Raw genomic sequence first — 19,584 nt, 5'->3', positions numbered from 1 at the left:
CTCCCCACTGAGCAGGGAGCACATTTTTTTCTTTTAAATATTTTATTTATTTATTCATGAGAGACACAGATTGAGGCAGAGACATAGGCAGAGGGAGAAGCAGGCTCCATGCAGGAAGCCTGATGTGGGACTCAATCCCAGGACCCCAGGATCACACCCTGAGCCAAAGGCAGATGCTCAACCACTAAGCCACCCAGGCGTCCCCTCTGAGCACATCTTGAGATCACAGGAAATTCTATGTTACAACAAGCCATACTTGTGTATAATATTCAAATTTTTCTTTTTTTTTAATATTCAAATTTTTCTGATTAAATAAATTAGTGAACATTTGGAAAAGGATGGATACTTTCAAGTTACATATTAAAATCCTTTCATTTCAACAAAATAAAAGTATAATACACCCCATATTTATGAAGAATTTTTTCAATATTAAATCTTTGTTTTCAAATTTTAAGCAATTCATATAATTAAACACATACTGTAAATATATTCTTCCCTGGTTGATAAAACACTTTGTTTGTTCTAGTTAGTGTCTATTAGACTCTTTGAGTCTAAAACATGTGACCTGCATCTTACAAAATGTTAACTGTTAATACTATTGATTTTCCAGTTTTTTAAAAAAATATTTATTTATTTATTTAAATTTTAGAGAGCATGAACAGATGGAGAAGGAAAGAGAGACTCTCAAGCAGACTCCCCACTGAGCACTGAGCCCCATATAGGACTCATATTACAACCCTGAGATCATGACCAGAGCTGAAATCAAGAGTCTGATGCTTAACCAACTGAGCCCTCCAGTTGCCCCTGTACATATACATCTTAAAGAACACAGTGTATATATCATACACACACACAGTAACTGAAATATTTAGATGAATTAAAAGAAACACTATGAAACAAAAAAATAGCCCTCAAAATAGAATCAAATCTATAGCCATTACATTTCATATTAACATTTTTATTGAAGAATTTTTCATGTGTTTTTATGATATTTGATTAAGTTTATTTCTGTCCAGGAAGCACAATTTGTAAACCTCCCCAGAAGAGCAATTACTATAACTGACAGTATGCACTGTACTTCGATTAGCATGTAAAGTATCAGAAACCGAGCTAGTTCTCTTTTTATTATTAACTTGTAAGAGTTCTTTATATATTCAGATACAAGTCCCTTATTATCAGTATATGACTTGCAAATATTTTCTCCTATTCTGATGGAGTGTCTTTTCACTTTTTTTATTTTGTCTTTTGAAACACAAAATGTTTTAATTTTTATGAAACCCAGTTAGTTTTTCCTGCTGTTGCTCTTGCTTCTAAGAATCCTTGCCAAATCCTTTGGGGCAAGGAGAGTTACCCCTATATTATTCCTCTGTGGTAAATGTATATTAAATTTAGGAAGAATTGCCAAGTTGCCTTCCAGACCAAACCATCTTGTATTCCCACCAGAAGTGTATGAGTTCCAGGGGCTCCACATCTTCACCAGTACTCAATATTGTCAATCATTTCTTTATTTTAAAATATACTTTATTTTTAAAATATGTTTTATTTATTTGAGAGAGAGAGATCGAGAGAGAGCACAAGTGTGAGAAAGGGGCAGAAGGAAAAGCAGACTCCCCACTGAGCAGGGAGCTGATGTGGGGCTCAATCCCAGCACCCTGGGACCATGACCTGAGCTGAAGGCAGATGCTTCACCGACTGAGCCATCCAGTCATTTCTTTTGTTTTTTGTTAGCCTTTATAATTGTGGCATTAAAAAAAAAAATGTGGCATTAATTAATGTCTCTAATAACTAATGATGTTGATCATATTATTTTTTTAATCTATTTTTTTTACTTTTTATTTACTCATTCATTCATTCATTCATTCATTCATTGAGAGACACAGAGAGAGAGAGAGGCAGAGACACAGGCAGAGACACAGGCAGAGGGAGAAGCAGGCTCCATGCAGGGAGCCTGACTCAGGATTCCTGGGACTCCAGGATCACACCTTGGGCTGAAGGTGGCGCTAAACCGCTGAGCCACCCGGGCTGCCCTGATTATATTCTTATGTCCTTACTTACATTCATATACTGTCTTAGTAGTGTTCAAGTATTTTGTCCTGTAAAAAATCTGAGTCGTTGGGTCCTTATTTTTAAGTTTTGAGAGTTCTTTATGTATTCTGGATATAAGTTCTTGCTTAGATCTGTGCTTTTGGGACACCTGGGTGGCTCAACAGTTAAGTGCCTCTGCCTTCGGCTCAGGGAGTCCTGGGATCAAGTCCCGCATCAGGCTCCCTGCATGGAGCCTGCTTCTCCCTCTGCCTATGTCTCTGCCTCTCTCTTTCTGTGTCTCTGATGAATAAATAAATCTTAAAAAAAAAAAGATATGTGATTTGTAAATATTTTATCCCATCCTTGGCTTTTTATTTTCTCAACAGATATTTCAATTGACCTAACTTTAATTCATTAATCCTGCCTTCTGCCCATTTCCTCTGCTATAAAGTCCATGGATGAGTTAATAATCTCTGACGTTGTATTTTTAGTTTTAGAATTATCCACTGATTTTTTATACCTTCAATTTGTTACAGTTCTACATTTTTTCATTCATGATGTCTATATTTTCCTGTCTCCTTCTACTTATTAATAATAGTTATTTCAAGTTTCCTGTCTGGCAATTCCAATACCTAAACCATTTGTGGTCTATTTCTATTGGCTGTTTTTTTCTTTTGATTATCAGTCACATTTTCCTGATTTTTTTGCACATCTAACCATTTTAAATTTTATGTTAAATATTGTTTAAATTAGAAATGTAGAGGCTCTCCAGATGATACTATTTTAGATCACAGAGGGTCACTCCTTTTTTATCTCAGAAAGATAATATACAGACTGTGCACTTTAATCCAATCAGAGATTAAGTTGAGTTGGGGTTGAGTTGCAGGTTTATCACTGAGACATAACTCGCACGCAGTAAATGCATGTATTTAAAAAGTGTAGTTTGAGGAGTTATAATAAATATACATACAACTGTCTCCAACACCCAATCAAGAGATAAACTATTTCCAGGGCACCTGGCTGTTTCAGTCAGTAGAGTGTGTACAAGTCTTAATCTCAGGGTCATGAGCTCAAGCCCCACATTGGGTGTAGACGTTACTTTAAAAAAAAATCTTTTATAAGAGATAATTTTTAAATGCCTCAAAGTACTACAACTTAAAAATTTTTGCATTTACTAAAATAAATGATTTTGCCCTTGTTATTACTGTAAGTTACATCAATAGGATTTTATTATTATTTTTAAAAGTAATTTCTTACCCAATGTGGAGCTCAAACTCACCACCCCAAAATCAAGAATTTCTTGCTCCTATGACTAAACCAGCCAGGTGTCCCCATCAATTGGCTTTGAAATATTCATTAAAATGTGCATTTCTGGGATAAATCCCACTTGGTTACTATATTATTTTTCTATATTGCTAATATTTGCTAATTATGATATGCTAATACTTCATTTGGGATTTCTGAATCTATATTCTTTAACTGGCCTGTAATTATCTTTTTTAATATCCTTGGCCCAGTTTCAGTATCAGGGCTCTGCTGGCCTTACAAAATGAGCTAGGAAGTCTTTCTTACTCCTCTATTTTCTGAGTTTGTGTAGGACTGTTTTTTTGAGAGGAGGGGCAGAGGAAGAAGTATCTTAAGCAGACTCAGGGCTGAGTGCAGACACGGGGCTCAATCTTGGGACCCTGAGATCATGACTTGAGCCAACACAGAGTTGGGCACCCAACTGACTGAGCCACCCAAGCACCCTGGGATTGGTATTGTTCTAACAAATTATTTCATGGATTGGAAATATCCACTGAATTTTTCTTCGTGGCAAGGTGAATTCAGGATATGTATTAGAATACAGAGCCATGTATTTCATCTTGTATCAGTTTAGTAAGTTATGTTTCTCAAACATTTGTCCATTTCATCTAAGTTGTAAAACATATTAGAATAAGTCTGTTTGTTACATTCGTTTATTACCTTTTAATATCTACAGGATCTGTAAAGAATATTCCTCTATCATCCCTGCTATGAGTAATTTGAGTTTCTATTTTTTTTTAAAGATCTTATTTATTTATTCATGAGAGACAGAGAGAGAGAGAGGCAGAGACCTGGCAGAGGGAGAAGCAGGCTCTATGCAAGGAGCCCAACGTAGGACTTGATCCTGAGACCCTGGGATCTGAAGCTGAAGGCAGACGCTGAAGGCAGCCGCTCAACCACTGAGCCACCCCAGCGTCCCTCCTACACTTTACTTTGGATTTAACTTTTTTAATCTGCTCTTTCTGAAGCTCTATAGGCAGAGGCTGAAATCATTCCTATCAGACATTCCTTCTTTTTTCATTTAAATATTAAGAGCTCTGTTTTCCTTTCACAAAGCTTTAGCCGCCTCTCTTGAACTGTGATTTTTTTTTATCATAGTCCAAATTACCTTATTCCCTTTTTATCTCTTCCTCATTTTATGTGTTATTTACAAGTATATTGCCTTAATTTTATGACATCATAGATGGTCTATATTTGTGAATGTTTTATGGACACTTGAAAAAAATGTGCATTCTGCAGATTTTATGTGGTGAGGCTTATAATGTCAATTAGACTGTGTGTGTTCATAAGATTTCCCCAATACTTTATATCCTTCTTGGCTTAAGAAAAAAAGATTTTATTTATTTGAGAGCGAGAGAGAGCACACTTGAGTGGGGGAGGAGCAGACTCCCCTCTGAGCACAGAGCCCAAGAAAGGGCTCAGTCCCAGGACTCTGAGATCATGACCTGAGTTGAAGTCAGATGCTTAACTGAGTGAGCGTGCCACCAAAGTGACTTTTCTTGATCTCATGATCTATGAATTAAATTATAAAACAAAACCTCACCAATGTTCCAATTCAAAATAAAAAAATAGGGAAGGAAAACTTGTTGAAACACAGCAAAAATATACATATCTGTACTCACCATAAAACTTTGATTTTTTTAAATAACATTTTTCTGGGGGTGCTTGGGTGGCTCGGTAAATTGAGTATCTGCCTTCAGCTCAGGTCATGGTCTTGGGGTTCTGGAATTGGCCCCGCATTAGGCTCCCTGCTCAGCGGGGAGCCTGCCTCTCCCTCTCTCTTTCTGTCTGCTGCTCCCCCTGCTTGTGTCTGCACTCTCCCTCTCTCTCATGATGTCAAATAAATAAATAGAAAAAAAAAAACCCCAAACAACCAAAAAAACCTTTTTTTCTGCCATTACATTTTCCATATTACATTGCCATTAGCAAGCTAGCAAGCTATTGGTGGGTCAAGGTTCTTTACTTATGGGGAAACCCGAATCTTCATTACTGAAGATTGAATTTCTTAAAAAAAAAAAAAACTTTATTTATTTATTCATGAGAGACACGCAGAGAGAGGCAGAGACACAGGCAGAGGGAGAAGCAGGCTCCACGCAGGGAGCCCGACATAGGACTCGATTCTGGGTCTCCAGGATCAGGCCCTGGGCTGAAGGCGGCACCAAACCACTGAGCCACTGGGGCTGCCCAGAAGACTGAATTTCTAATAGTCCTATCCTTATTGGGGTGCTTTGGTCTCCCACTGAAACTCAAAATCAAACATGGAAATACTAAAAGGCTTCTCTGTGAATCTGTTGGGCTCCATATAGAGTTCACCTGACCCCTAATGTGAACCAGCAATTCCTTAGTTTTGTGGATTAAAACTCCAGCAGTAATAGTAACCTTCTCTGATTGTTGATTTGCTGACACAAGACCCTCAGAACAGCATTGAGCAACTGTTGTGCTTCACAGGAGACTTCTTGCCCTGAGGATTAAGCCCTCCGACCAGGAGGATCCCAAGGTCACAAGGACAGAGAACAGAAAGTGCATGTGAATAAGTACTCACAGCTCCACCTCACCATCCTTTTTGCCTCTCATCTCTCCTACTGCCTCTTTAACCAAATGCCCCTAAGTTTGATCAGCTTTACTTAGAGTAGCTGTTGTGCTCAAGGCTGGACCCTGATTGGTAAGCCAGACAAGCTCTCACATGATGCTTCAGAATAATGAAGACCTCTTCATCTGGGCTATGTGAGAAATTTAGGGTCAAGGTCATCCCCACAAAGCAATACTTTGCTAATCTAGGTCCTAACTTTAATTTTGACACAACTCCATATACAAATAACATTTGCTTTTGGATATGCAATGTAAAGACCACTGTCCACAGGTCTCCCTTTCTCTGATGAAAACAGTCATTTTTCTGTAATCTGAATGTTATAATCATTCAAGAAAGGATTCTAACATTGTCAGGCTTTGCCAAGGAGAGGAAGTACTAAAAATTCTAAACAGAGGTAGGGTAACATTTCTAATAGATGGTTTCAGCAAAGACAAGTTTCTTGTGTTGGCAACACAAGAAAATCACACATTTAGGGAGTTATGCAAACTTCTGAATTTCACCAACATTCAACAAAGGATTTTGGCATTTTCAAGACATTATTTTAAAATTTAACTTATGTTTAGCATATTTATTTATTTTTAAGATTTTATTTATTTGAGAAAAAGAGCATGCATGACAGAGCATGAGCAGGGGAGAGGCATAGAGGGAGAGGGAGAAGCTCAGCAGGGAGTCTGATGTGGGGCTTGATTCCAGATCCCCAGTATCATGACCTGAGACAAAGGCAGACACTCAATCAACTGAGCCACCCAGGTGTCCCTTTATTTTTTTTAAGAATATTTATTTGAGATTGAGTGAAAGAGAGAAAGAACAGGTGAGCAGGGTGGACGGGGGAGCAGGAGGAGAAGCACACTCCCCATTGAGCAGGGAACCTGATGTGGGACTCGATCTCAGGACCCTGGGATCATGACCTGAGCAAAAGGGAGAGGCTTAACTGACTGAGCCACCCTGGTGCCCCTAAGTTTGGCATATTTAAAAGCAAGATGATAACGTGTGCATTGCAATGTTTCTTGTACATTGAGTTTTGTTTTGTTTTTGTTTTTTTTACAAAGTAGCCTGATTTCTAAAGCCTCACCTGCACAAGATGTCTGAATCAAATATATGGTTTTTAAAAAGTATAGTGGGTTTGCTCTAATTATCTGGAAAGTTCTTTAGGAAAACATTAAAATATTGACACAGAGAACAGTATTACTTCATGTCTCATCATATTAACCTAAAATTCAGTTTCTTGGCTCTGCAGAGAAAACCCACCGAAAAATGACAGGACAATGTGCTTTTGGGTCTTTTATTTTTACAACCCCATTTCTCACATAGGTAGATGATGAGCAGTACAATTCAGAGCTTTTCGTTTGTTCACTCAGTCATATGTTAACGTCTGTTCTTGCCTTTGCATGTTTAACATGAACAACAATTCTGTATATTAACTGTTGACTCAGAAGAGGCAGGAGATTATTGAAAGATTCCAGCTTCTATTGTAAGATAGAGCCCAGTAGGAGTTCTCAAACTCATTTACATGTGCAAAAAAATATCTGGCAATATAACTTTAAACTATTTGTTAAATAATAAATATATCATTTGGCCCAGCTTATCCTCTATATTATGGTACAAGACAAACAATATATACATTGTGTAGCACTATTTATAGATGCCATGCTGTAAATATGACATACATCATATTGACAGATTAATCTCACATATGCTATGAAAATATATGAATTTATAACATGTAGCCATACTCAGGAATATGTGCCCTATATTTCTCTGAAGCAAGAGGCCTTTTACTTGGCTATCATGATTACAAACATACATACAGAGATACATATCTTTAAAATTTTGCATGCTTATCACTTAAAATTGAATAATCTTTTCTTTAAGATGTAATACCAGAGTTGGAAACATTTTTAAAAAACATTTACATCGGGGATTCCTGAATGGCTCAGTGGTTTAGGGCCTGCATTCAGTTCAGGGTGTGATCCTGGAGTCCAGGGATCGAGCCCCGCATCGGGTTTCCTGCGTGGAGCCTGCTTCTCCCTCAGCCTCCGTCTCTGCCTCTCTCTGTGTGTCTCTCATGAATAAATAAATAAAGTCTTAAAAAAAAAAAAACATTTACATGGACACATTTTTCTATATTCTTTTAAATCATTATTTTTGTCCTCAATATGAATACCTTGATGTACAACAGGACTAGACCATTTGCTGGATGCTTTTGTCTACAAAAGCACATTCACTGTACACCGAGGCTCACTCTCCCATTGGGCATCCTGTTGTTTAAGTAGAACTTCCTGCCAAAGACTTTTCTACACTCCTGGCAGAGAATTTCTATAAACAAGTTTTTGGATATAGAGAGAAGTGTGATTATTTTCTTAAAAGTTTCTCATATTCACTATATTCCTAGGGTTTGTGTTCTATGTGAGTTCTCGGATATATTATGAGGTATTATTTCTGGGAGAAGGCTTTCCCACATGTACTGCATCTGTAGGGCTTCTCTCCTATGTGAGTTCACTGATGTATAATCAGTTGCGACTTCCAAATAAATGCTTTTGTACATTCATTACATCTGTAGGATTTTTCTCCTGAATGGGTTTTCTGATGTCTAATGAGGAATGACTTCCCACTGATAGCTTTCCCACATTCACTACATCTATATGGTTTCTCTCCTGAATGAATTCTTTGATGCTTAATGAGACTTGACTTCTCTCTGAAGGCTTTCCCACATTCACCACATTTATTGGCCTTTTCATCTATATGGGTTCTCTTATGAGCAATAAGTTGTGATTTCCCACTAAAGGCTTTCCCACAGTCACCACAGGCATAGGGTTTCTCTCCTGTGTGACTTCACTGATGAATGATGAGCTGTGATGTCTGAGAGAAGACTTTGCTACAGTCACTGCATTCATCGGGTTTCTCTCCTGTGTGAGTTCTCTGATGTATAAGGAGATGCGACTTCCCAGAGAATGCCTTACCACACTCACATCCACAAAGTTTTTCTCCTGAGTGAATTGTCTGATGTGCAACATGGTATGACTTCTGGGAAAAGGCTTTGCCACATTCACTGCATTTAAATGGTTTCTCTCCTGTGTGTGTTCTCTGATGTACAATGAGTCGTGACTTTTTTTTTTTTTTTTTTGTATATGTGCTGCCGAAGCGAGCACCGAGTCGTGACTTCTTGCTGATGATTTTTCCACATTTGTTACATTCATAGTATTAATTAATCTAATGTGAGTTTTTTCATGTTTGGTATAGGGGAAGGATTTCTCATACCCATTGAACTTACCAGCTTTCTTTTTTTAATTTTTTTTTTTTTTTTACTTATTTATTCATGAGAGACACAGAGAGAGAGAGAGAGAGAGAGGCAAAGATGCAGGCAGAGGGAGAAGCAGGCTTCATGCAGGGAGCCTGATGTGAGACTCGATCCTGGGTCTCCAGGATCAGGCCCTAGGCCAAAGGCAGACGCCAAACTGTTGAGCCACCCGGCTGCCCAAACTTACCAGCTTTCTTTCTTCCACAATTTCCAGTCTGAGTAAATAAATCTAATGAGTATTTCAGATGTTTTCCATTTGAGACATGCTTATTTGGCATTTGCTTTAAAGGTGGAAGGTTCATGCCAAACTGAAATATTTTTCCACTTGCATTTGTTTCACAGACTTGTTCCATTTTTTAAATCCTGTCATGGAATTCTTGCTGCCATACTTTCTAATCATCAACTTTCCAGTATTCTAGGAAAGAGAATAAAATACATTTTGTGAATTTTTCAGTAACTGTGAACCAGATAAACTAGAACTGCAGAAATCAAAACAAACACCTGTACATGTTTAGGAATTAAAATTATTTTTTTTATTTTTTTTTAATTATGATAGTCGCACAGAGAGAGAGAGAGAGAGGCAGAGACACGGGCAGAGGGAGAAGCTGGCTCCATGCACCGGGAGCCTGATGTGGGATTCGATCCCGGGTCTCCAGGATCACGCCCTGGGCCAAAGGCAGGCGCCAAACTGCTGCACCACCCAGGGATCCCCAGGAATTAAAATTAAATAAAGTGGTTTCATGGAAACTGAGGTAGAAAACCAGCAATAGATAAGGAGAAGAAAAAAACTCCAGACTAAATAGGTTGTTAGAGGCCATGCTATAATAATCTGTCCTAGGCAAAGGTAGGGTTTCATGGAACACACACTCAACTTTAAGACAAGGCCATAAAAAGTTACACTAGAAGGTAGGAAATGATGGCACTAACATTATTCCTTTGGTTGCAGGCAGAGAAAAAGTAAACTGTCATAAAAGAAATCAAGGAGAGAATAGAAGAAATGACTATGGATATACAATAGTAATGTGAGGCCTTTGCCAATGAAAGGGGAAGGAAAATATGTGGGGATTATAACAGAGGTAAAAGTCATATCGAATCCCATGTGTATGAGAAAAGAAAAGGGATCTACCATCAGGATAAGGTTTGTGGGGATCCCTGGGTGGCGCAGCGGTTTAGCGCCTGCCTTTGGCCCAGGGCGCGATCCTGGAGACCTGGGATCGAATCCCACGTCGGGCTCCCGGTGCATGGAGCCTTCTTCTCCCTCTGCCTGTGTCTCTGCCTCTCTCTCTCTCTGTGTGTGACTATCATAAATAAATAAAAATTAAAAAAAAAAAAAAAGGATAAGGTTTGTGGTGTGGAGACGGAAATTAAATGTATGAAGTCTGATGTGAGAAAGAAGGGTGAGCACTACAGCTCACTCTGAAATCAGAGAAAGGAAGGGCAGATTATCCTCATGTGGATAAGTGATATATATACTCCCCGGGTATCCGAGAAGCTCTAATTGATGGTTCTGAGTCACTTCCAAAGGTTCAGTGACTCAAGAATTCTCTAAACAACATTTTGAAGTTGCCCACCCTTTACTCTTGCAGTTGTACCGCCTCACATGTGACTCACCTGGAAAGGTCTGACTTGCTGTATCTTCACCTACTGCCCAGGGCTGCTCTAGCTCCAGTGGGAAGATCACATCTGGTTTGATAAGTTGAATCCCTGTACGTGGAAAATCACATAGGACTTGAGCTCAGGCTCTGAAATGCTTAGCTTCAGAGGCTGTGAATTAGGCCCGTTCATTTCACAAACATTATAAAGACAAAACAGGGCTATGAATTTTTAAATTCTTTTTTTTTAAGATTTTATTTATTTATTCATGAGAGACACAGAGAGACAGAGGCAGAGATACAGGCAGAGGGAGAAGCGGGCTCCATGCAGGGAGCCTGATGTGGGATTTGATCCCAGGACTCCAGGATCACGCCCTGAGCCGATGGCAGACACTCAACCCCAGAGCCACCAAGGTGTCCCCGAATTTTTAAATTCTTTTTTTTTTTTTTGAATTTTTAAATTCTTAAACGAAAGCCCTATGTTGTCACACACTTCAAAGGTCCCAGTTTTCAGTAAACAAACATGAAAGATGAGTGACTGGGCAGTGGCTCCACACATGAATATGTGTACAAATTCTTCTGAGCAGAGTCCAGGAGCTACTACTCCTGTGTGAAGTACACAGCCACATCCTCGAATGACAAGGATCCCTGAGAGAGCATGTTCCTATGAAATCTGAAGAAACGTATTTTGGATAATAAAAGAAAGATATAAAGACCCTAGGGTAGGAGCCACTAGTAGCCTTTAGAACAGCTGTGCTCTGCCTTTCCTAATAACTTCAGTTTCACGAGTGGTGCAAATTTGCACAGTCCCAGGAACAAACCCTAATTGTTCTGAGCCAATCCTGAACAGCCCCAGTTCCCTCTGTTTCTCTGTCTCTCTTACATCTAGACTTAGTCCTATGATTATATGCTGGCAGTGGAATCTGAGAAGTATGCAAGTGCCATGTGGGGGAAGCTGTTGCTTCTCTGATAAAAGACAAATACTGAAAGTACCCTCTTCCCTCTCTAGTATTCTCCCTGCTTTTATTTTTTATTATTTTTAAAAAGATTTATTGACTTATTTTAGAAGGAGTAGGGGGAGTGGCACAGGGAGAGGGAGAGAGCCTTAAGCAGATGCTTTGCTGAATGTGGGGCCTGATGTGGGGCCTGATCCCATGACTCTGATATCATGACCTGAGCAGAAACCAAGAGTCAGACACTTAACCGACTAAGCCACCCAAGAGTCCCTCTCCCTGCTTTTAATGCAGACGTTATACTTGGGAGGTGCAGTAGCCACCTTGAGCTGTGAGGAAACATGTGAGTACAGAAAGCCAACTTGTGAAGTATGGTAGAGTAGAACTCTGGAAATATCCTTCGTCCTGTCTGGTACCCCTAAAGTGCTGTGCCAGCCCAGGACTGTCTACTGTCGTGTGTCTTGCAGGAGAAACTTAAATGGCCTTATTATTAGAACTACTATTTGTAAATGAAGTTATTCTCAACTGATACATTTCTTTTGACCATTCTTTTTTTTTTTTTAAGATTTTATTATTTGAGAGAGAGAATGAAAGAGAGAGAGAGCCCAAGCAGGGGGAGGGGCAGAGGGAGAGGCAGACACCCCACAGAGCAGGGACCCTGACATGGAGTTTGATCTCAGGACCCTGGGATCATGACCTGAGCCAAAGGCAGACACTCAACTGCTCAGCCACTGAGGTGCCCCAGGTCCAGGAATTTCTAAGCAAAGAAGTGAACACACAAATGATTCCTGACAGTTATTTCTCTGCTGGCTTCTGAAGGGACATACCCTCAGCCTGGCCTGAACAGATGGCAATAGAAAAACATGAGATCTTACCCCCAAATTTAAACCACACAAGAAGATGCCCCATCACCAGAAAGAGTCAGCAGACATAATAAAAAGTGGAATTTAACTTCTAAAAACTGGAGAGAACAGAATATTGGACACAAACTATATAACAGGAATGTTAAAACCATCAAAGTAACAATAAGAATAATCAAAAGATGAGAAAGAAACAAGACAATATTTTAAAAATCTAGCAGATTTAGAAAATAGCAAGTATAATAAAAGAAAAATGCCAGGAGTGAGCACTATATTGATTAAACTAAAATAGTCAATGGAGGGGCTGCAGGCAGACAAGGAGCCCAAGGATGCAGGGACCAGAGGGGCGCCTGGCAGGCTACATCAAGGGGCAAGTGACTCCTGATTGCAGGCGCCATGAGTTCATGTCCCTCACAGGGTGTATAGCTTACTTATTTTTTTTTTTTTTAGCTTACTTATTAAAGTAAATAAATAAATAAAATATTTATAAAAGAGAAAAAGAAGATATGACCTAGAAGATGCTGGCTATAGAGACAAAATGAGACAGGGCTCATTCCTCCACAGAGGGAGCTCCCCAAGGAAGGAATAGGGAGAATACGAAAGAGGAAACATCCCGAGATTAAACAGCTAAGTATTAATGGGACCCAAATTCTTCTCTAAAAGGACAGTGATAGGGGATCCCTGGGTGGCGCAGCGGTTTGGCGCCTGCCTTTGGCCCAGGGCGCGATCCTGGAGACCCGGGATCGAGTCCCACGTCGGGCTCCCGGTCCATGGAGCCTGCTTCTCCCTCTGCCTGCTTCTCCCTCTGCCTGTGTCTTTGCCTCTCTCTCTCTCTCTCTCTCTCTCTCTCTCTGTCTGTGACTATCATAAATAAATAAAAATTTAAAAAAAATCTCTAAAAAAATAAAATAAAAAATATCTCTAAAAAAATTTAAAAAAATAAAAGGACAGTGATAGCAAGAATAATGATGATGATAATGGCGAATGTGTCACCGTGAAGCTGCAGAAACATTTCCCAGGATGTTAAAGGGAAAGATAAGTTATCTACAAAGTAATGAGACTAACCTGACAGATTACTGAACAGCAATGACAGGAACCTTAGGACAGTGAAATCATGTCTTTAAAGCACTGAGAAAATGATCATCAATTGTACAATAACATAAGTATCGTTTAAGAGTGAACACAGAATACAACTTCTACTTCCAAGATGTGTAAGATGCAAAGGGCCCCTGCTCCGGGGAACCAGCCACCACACTTCCCCATAGGGCAAGCAGAGACATCTGCACACAAAGTTCTGACCAATTCAAAGTCAGAACAAAGAAAGCACTTTCTAGGTTGGCAGAGAACTGTGGCAGATGCTACAGCAGGGGCAGGTTTCTGTCTTGCCTGAGGACAGAGGAGCAGGTGACATAGGCCGGGGGGACTTCCCAGGACTGTGGAGAGGTTACCTCAGTTTTGGACAAGGGTGAAGACTGGAGGGCAGAACTGAGATCTGGAGGCACAAACCCAACTTCTATTGCATTCCACTGGAATTTGACCAAGAAAGTGCAGAGGAAAAAAGAAAGGTTCACTTAACCTGCTCTCCCTCTCCTCTGAGGGTTCACACAGCACACGGTGTACCTCAGTAATGAAATCCAGCAACCTTTGTATGAGATTTCTGTCCAGAAAAGATCATTAGAGACACACCACCGAAATTTTTAATGGAGGTTGGTCACATAGGCACCCTTCTACTAAGCAGCTACCAAAACAAAAGCAGAAGGAGAGCAGGTGTTCACTCTAAGTCATGCTATTTATAGGCCCAGCACCACACTTTTAGGGCACTTTTCACAAGCTGGTTTCCAGATGCCTGCCTTGAAAATAGGGTTTTCTCAAGACAGCTGACTCAGGGCTATTCTGTTAACTCCCCCATCTGCCCACACACAGTTGGACAACAGAGAAGAACTGCACAGTCCTGCACATTTTTGCAATGCTTAGATTCCAGGAATCTCCCACCACTGAAAACAAGATAGACCAAAGACTGTTCTGAAGAAACTTTACACAGATCTTAGGCATGTGTAATTTTCAACATGTTCTAGTCCTGTAGACATGGCTCTTTTCATACAAGACAGAATTGGGGCACATATTCAGCTCGCTGGTTTAATGATTCCCTATATCATGGTGGTATTCTAATTGTAAGATACGACTCCAGCCAGATCAATCAGTTTAATATGTGAAGTTGTTAAACTCCTGAATGATTTTTGAGGCTGATTAGATATTTCATGTGATCTAGACTTATGCTGATAAGTCAGTTCTCCAGAAAAACAAGAGTCCTGATTTGTAGCATTTGCTAATATCTGTGTCATACGTATTCCTACTGTGGCTGATTTCAAGTAATCAAAGTTTAGTAACTGGTTTGCAAAATTCTTCAGAATTTAACAGTCTTGCAAGTTGGTATGAGCTGGCTCTAACACACTATGGGTAATTTAAAAAACAAAAAACAAAAGAATGATTTCAAGCCAAAACAAGATCTGGATTTTTATATCCTAGCTAGGTTAAAATCTCTAGAAAAAAAAATATTTTTGATTTTGAAACAAATATCTTTTTTTTAAGATTTTATTTATTTATTCACTAGAGACACAGAGGGGGACAGACAGAGACATAGGCAGAGGGAGAGCCCGATGTGAGACCCAATCCTGGGACTCCAGGATCACGCCCTGAGCCGAAAAGCAGACGCCCAACTGCCAAGCCACCCAGGCGTCCCTTGAAATAAATATCTTAATGCAAACAACATTCGCGTCTCAGGCCCTTTTCTTCAACCAGCATGTTGAAACATCTGAAGGAATAAATGAGTTGTTAATAAAACCTGAATGGAAAAAAAAGCTCGATATACTGGCCAAACAGCAGAATGTATCTACTGAAAGAGGATGTTTACAGTGTGTATTACCACACTGATGAACTCTGCAAGAGTAAAGATGAAAAGAAGTCAGATATATTAAAGTTTTTATTTTTTATTTTTATTTTTTAAAGATTTTATTTATTTATTCATGAGAGACACAGAGATATATCTGCAGAGGGAGAAGCAGGCTCCCTGCAAGGAGCCCAGTGTGGGACTTGATTCTAGATTCCAGAATAATGCCCTGAGCCAAAGGCAGACACTCAACCTCTGAGCCACCCAGGCATTCCAAAGAAAAGTTTTTAAACTCAGAGGATAGATCCAAAAATCCATCAAGTACTCCAGAGCTAAAGATAATAAAGGGGAGGAAATAATCAGTAAAATCAAACAAGAAAGTTCCCCAAAGCTGGAGGCAGACAAGAACCTTCCAACTGAACACAATAAAGAATGTGAATAAATATTTTATACCCAGACACATCAATATGGGTACAGAGGGGAAATGCAAATGAACCACAATGGTACTATTTCATATCTACTGGAATGGCCATAATCAGAGAATAAGTGTTGGTGAGGAGGTGGAGAAGTTGAAGCCCTCATATATTGCTGGTGTGATTGTAAAATGAAGCAGTCACTTTAAAAAACGTTTATCATTAGGGCTCCTGGGTGGCAGTTTGTTAAGTGTCCGACTCTTGATTTCAGCTCAGGTCCTGATCTCACAGCCATGGGATCAAGCCCCGGGTCAGGCTCTGTGCTCAGCAGGGAGTCTGCTTTAGATTTTCTCTCTCCCTCTCCCTCTGCTCCACTCCCACCCTGCTTGCTCACCCATGCTCTCTCTGTAAAATAAAAAAGTAAATCTTAAAAAAAGAATATTTTAAAAAAAGTTTACCAGTTCTTCAAAATGTTAAATATAGTTACCACAGGAACCAGCAATTCCATTCCTAGATACATACCTAAGAGAACAGAGAACATATACACAAATGTTCATAGTAGCATTATCCATTATAACCAAAATGTGGAAACAATCCAAATATCTAGAAAATGAGGAACTGATAAAATGTGGTATAGTCACACAACAGAATATTATTTTACAACAAAAGACAACAAAGTAGTAACTCATTCCCCATCTTGAAACTAGGCTACATGAAAGAAGCTAGTCACAAAACACCATGTAGCGTGCTGTCCCACTGATACGAGATGGGGAGAACGCGCAACTCCAAAGAAACAAAGCATGTTGTAGTGGCCTAGAGCTGGGGTGGGGAGAAATGGGGAATACCTGCTAAGTGTATGAGCTTTCCTTTTAGGAGGATGAAAAATTCTAAAATTAGATTGTGGCTGAACAATTAGATGGTTACGGAAACCTCTAAACTTACTAAAAAAACAGTAAAGTGTTCAGTTGAAATGGTTGAATCGTATGGAACCACAATTGAGGAAATAAATGAATTATTCACCTGAGACTTGGTCATTTTCTGCTACTCTTGGGAAATGGCCAGTAACTGTAGGTTCTGCTCTGTCCTTGTGGACTCTGTGTATCTTCTGGACTCTATCTTAATGCTCAAGTTAAAGGTACCTGGTCAGGATTCTCTTCACCAAGGATCCTTGGTCCTGAGACTTCTTTATCTCAAATAAGTCAGTTAGCTCATGGAAACTGGAATCTGTTCAACCCATTAACAAATTCTCTTTAGCTTGATGCAAATCTCCCTCTCTTGCTGGAAACTCACTTGCATTTAAAGCTCAAAGTAGGTTTCCTATGGACTCTACACATACCTTAACAAAGAGTCAAAATAGTGGAGTATGCAGAAGGAAGCCCACAACTTTAATAGCAGCATTTCACCAAGCACTCATTCCCTCTGAAAGTGGGGCAGGGAGACAGAAAGTGTGTGTGTGTGTAAAAATTTATAGCCAACAGGAAATAAGAACCTCAATTTCATTTTTACATAAAGGCATGAGTAAAAGAGGAAACTGAATCCAGCAGTTCATGAAACGAACAATTCAGCAGAGTTATTCCTCAAAATACAAGTAGTTTATAATGTTCTTGAGAGTTCTAAATTAGTTAACACATCTAAATACCTTAGAACAATGACTAACACACTGACATTGAGTAAATGCTCATTAGTGCTCTTATTATTACATGGCACGATTATAGAGAAATCAGAAAATACGTATCAGTAACAATTACTTTTTTTTAAAATAATGATTTTATTTATTCATGAGAGACAGAGAGAGAGAGAGAGGCGGAGTCACAGGTAGAGGGAGAAGCAGGCTCCGTGCAGGGAGCCCGATGTGGGACTCGATCCCGGTCCCCAGGATCACGCCCCGGGCTGTAGGGCAGCGCTAAACCGCTGAGCCACCCGGGCTGCCCTCAGTAACAATTACTATCGATAACCCCACTACTTCAAGGGTACCTCTCACAGGGTGTAGAAACTATGCTGATATTACAAAAATGTGATCTAAAGTCTTCTTAAAATTTTGAACTGCCTTTTTTTTTTAATTTTTATTTATTTACTCATGAGAGACAGAGAGAGTGAGAGGCAGAGGGAGAAGCAGGCTCCATGCAGGGAGCCTGAGGTGGGACTCGATCCCGGGTCTCCAGGATCACACCCCGGGCTGCAGGCTGCCCCTGAACTGCCTTTTGTGCTATACAGTAAACCCACTTTCAGACCCACAAATATAACCATAGACCTGTGAATATATCGTGTAGGTCACCCAATCAGCTGACACGCCTAGTCTTCAATCACTGACCCCCAAGGCCACGCTATCATGAGCCTCAGGGACCTCCCGTCATCCCACAACGTGCTCACCAACCCGACCCTCACCCCCGCCCATCATCTCAGCAAGGTCAGACACTGCTGGCCCATCACCAACTCCCGCAGCCCTGTCACGCACACCAAGTCCCTCACTCCCCTCACACTTATTAGCCCCTATTGGCTTCCTGATGACGCGTCCGATTGTCCCCACAGACTCTCCCCAGTGGTGCAAATCTACCATGTCCCCAGGTATCCCCATGGCCCCCCGACCTCCATCCCCAAGCTACCAAGTCACTCACCCTATAGTTCCCTAGTCACTGTTTTCTCTCTAAAGCAAGCTGTATGCCTGATATGGAGCTCGAACTCAGGACCCCAGCCCGAAGGTCCCAGCTCTCCCGCCCGAGCCAGCCAGCGCCCCAGGGCCTGCTGTAGTCGACCTATCGCCCCGAGTCCGCGCTTCCAGGCCCACAAGCCACTCTCCCCAGGCACCAGCGGGAACCGACAGCCCGCACGGCCCCCGCGCCTCCCATCCCGAAGTTCGGTGCGAAGTCCTCCTGCGGGAATGTCCCCCAAAGCAGGGCTCCGGAGCCCCCGCAATCCGCAAGCCCCCCGCCCGCCCGGCACCCAGTGTGCCCGGTCGCCGCTGGCTCCCCCAGCCCTGACCTCTGACGTCCACCTTCCGGCACCTTCAGGCCGCGCAGGCCTGCGGGGACCCCCACCACCCGCCGCTACCGCAGACCCCGCACGCCGCGCCCAGCCACTCACCTCACGGCCTCGGCGCTCGGCGCCTCGCCCCTCGGCATCCTCCGCACTCGCCTGCCCTGGCGGCTGCGCTCCATGCGGCAAGACCCTCTACTGCAGTGCTCGGGCCATCGGTTGCCGCCAGGACCTCCGCATTTCCGACCCCAACTGACCGCCCCAGACCGCACTGGCCGCGAGAGCTGCCCCCACCCGCGGAACTGCGCCGGAGTCACCCATCAACCCAGCTGCCGGGACCCGCAGGCCGCCCAGCCCCTACGCTGCGCCGGCCGATTGCCGAAGTGCGCGCTCAGAACTACATTTCCCAGAGTGCCGCTCGCCCCCAGAACTACATCTCCCAGAGGCCTCTGCGGTACGCTCACAGTCGGCTCGGTGGACTTTCCGAGGGTCGGGGGTTGCGGGGGGGAGGCGCCCTGGGGTGCGCAAGGCCTAACAAGTGCTGGAGTTCCCGTTGGAGGACCTCTCAGCAAGGCAAAAGCTTGGAGTTTAGCACCATACTCAGGTATGGGCGGAAGGCATTAAGACAGAAAAGGAATGTGGGGCACCTGCCCAGCTCAGCGGCTGCAGCCCACCATCCCAGATCCCT

General features: G+C 41.5%; 1 protein-coding gene and 1 pseudogene across 1 annotated transcript in view; both read right to left on the bottom strand.

The window, feature by feature from the left end:
• Positions 1–19,264, bottom strand: part of CHFR (checkpoint with forkhead and ring finger domains) — a 60,921-nt gene extending 41,657 nt beyond the window's left edge. Inside the window, exons 1-3 of the mRNA XM_072801988.1 lie at positions 19,005–19,264; positions 10,830–10,922; positions 9,406–9,633 (exon numbers count right to left, since the gene is read on the bottom strand). Of these exons, the coding sequence (XP_072658089.1) occupies positions 9,406–9,571 (166 nt within the window). The 5' untranslated portion in view covers positions 9,572–9,633; positions 10,830–10,922; positions 19,005–19,264. The remainder of the gene's footprint in view (positions 1–9,405; positions 9,634–10,829; positions 10,923–19,004) is intronic.
• Positions 8,012–9,118, bottom strand: LOC140619108 (uncharacterized; annotated as a pseudogene).
• Positions 19,265–19,584: the final 320 nt, after the last annotated feature.

Source organism: Canis lupus, chromosome 27, assembly GCF_048164855.1.
Source record: "Canis lupus baileyi chromosome 27, mCanLup2.hap1, whole genome shotgun sequence".
NCBI lineage: Eukaryota > Metazoa > Chordata > Mammalia > Carnivora > Canidae > Canis > Canis lupus.
The sequence above is the reverse complement of the archived record's forward strand: the minus strand, read 5'-3'. Positions and strand labels throughout refer to the sequence as shown.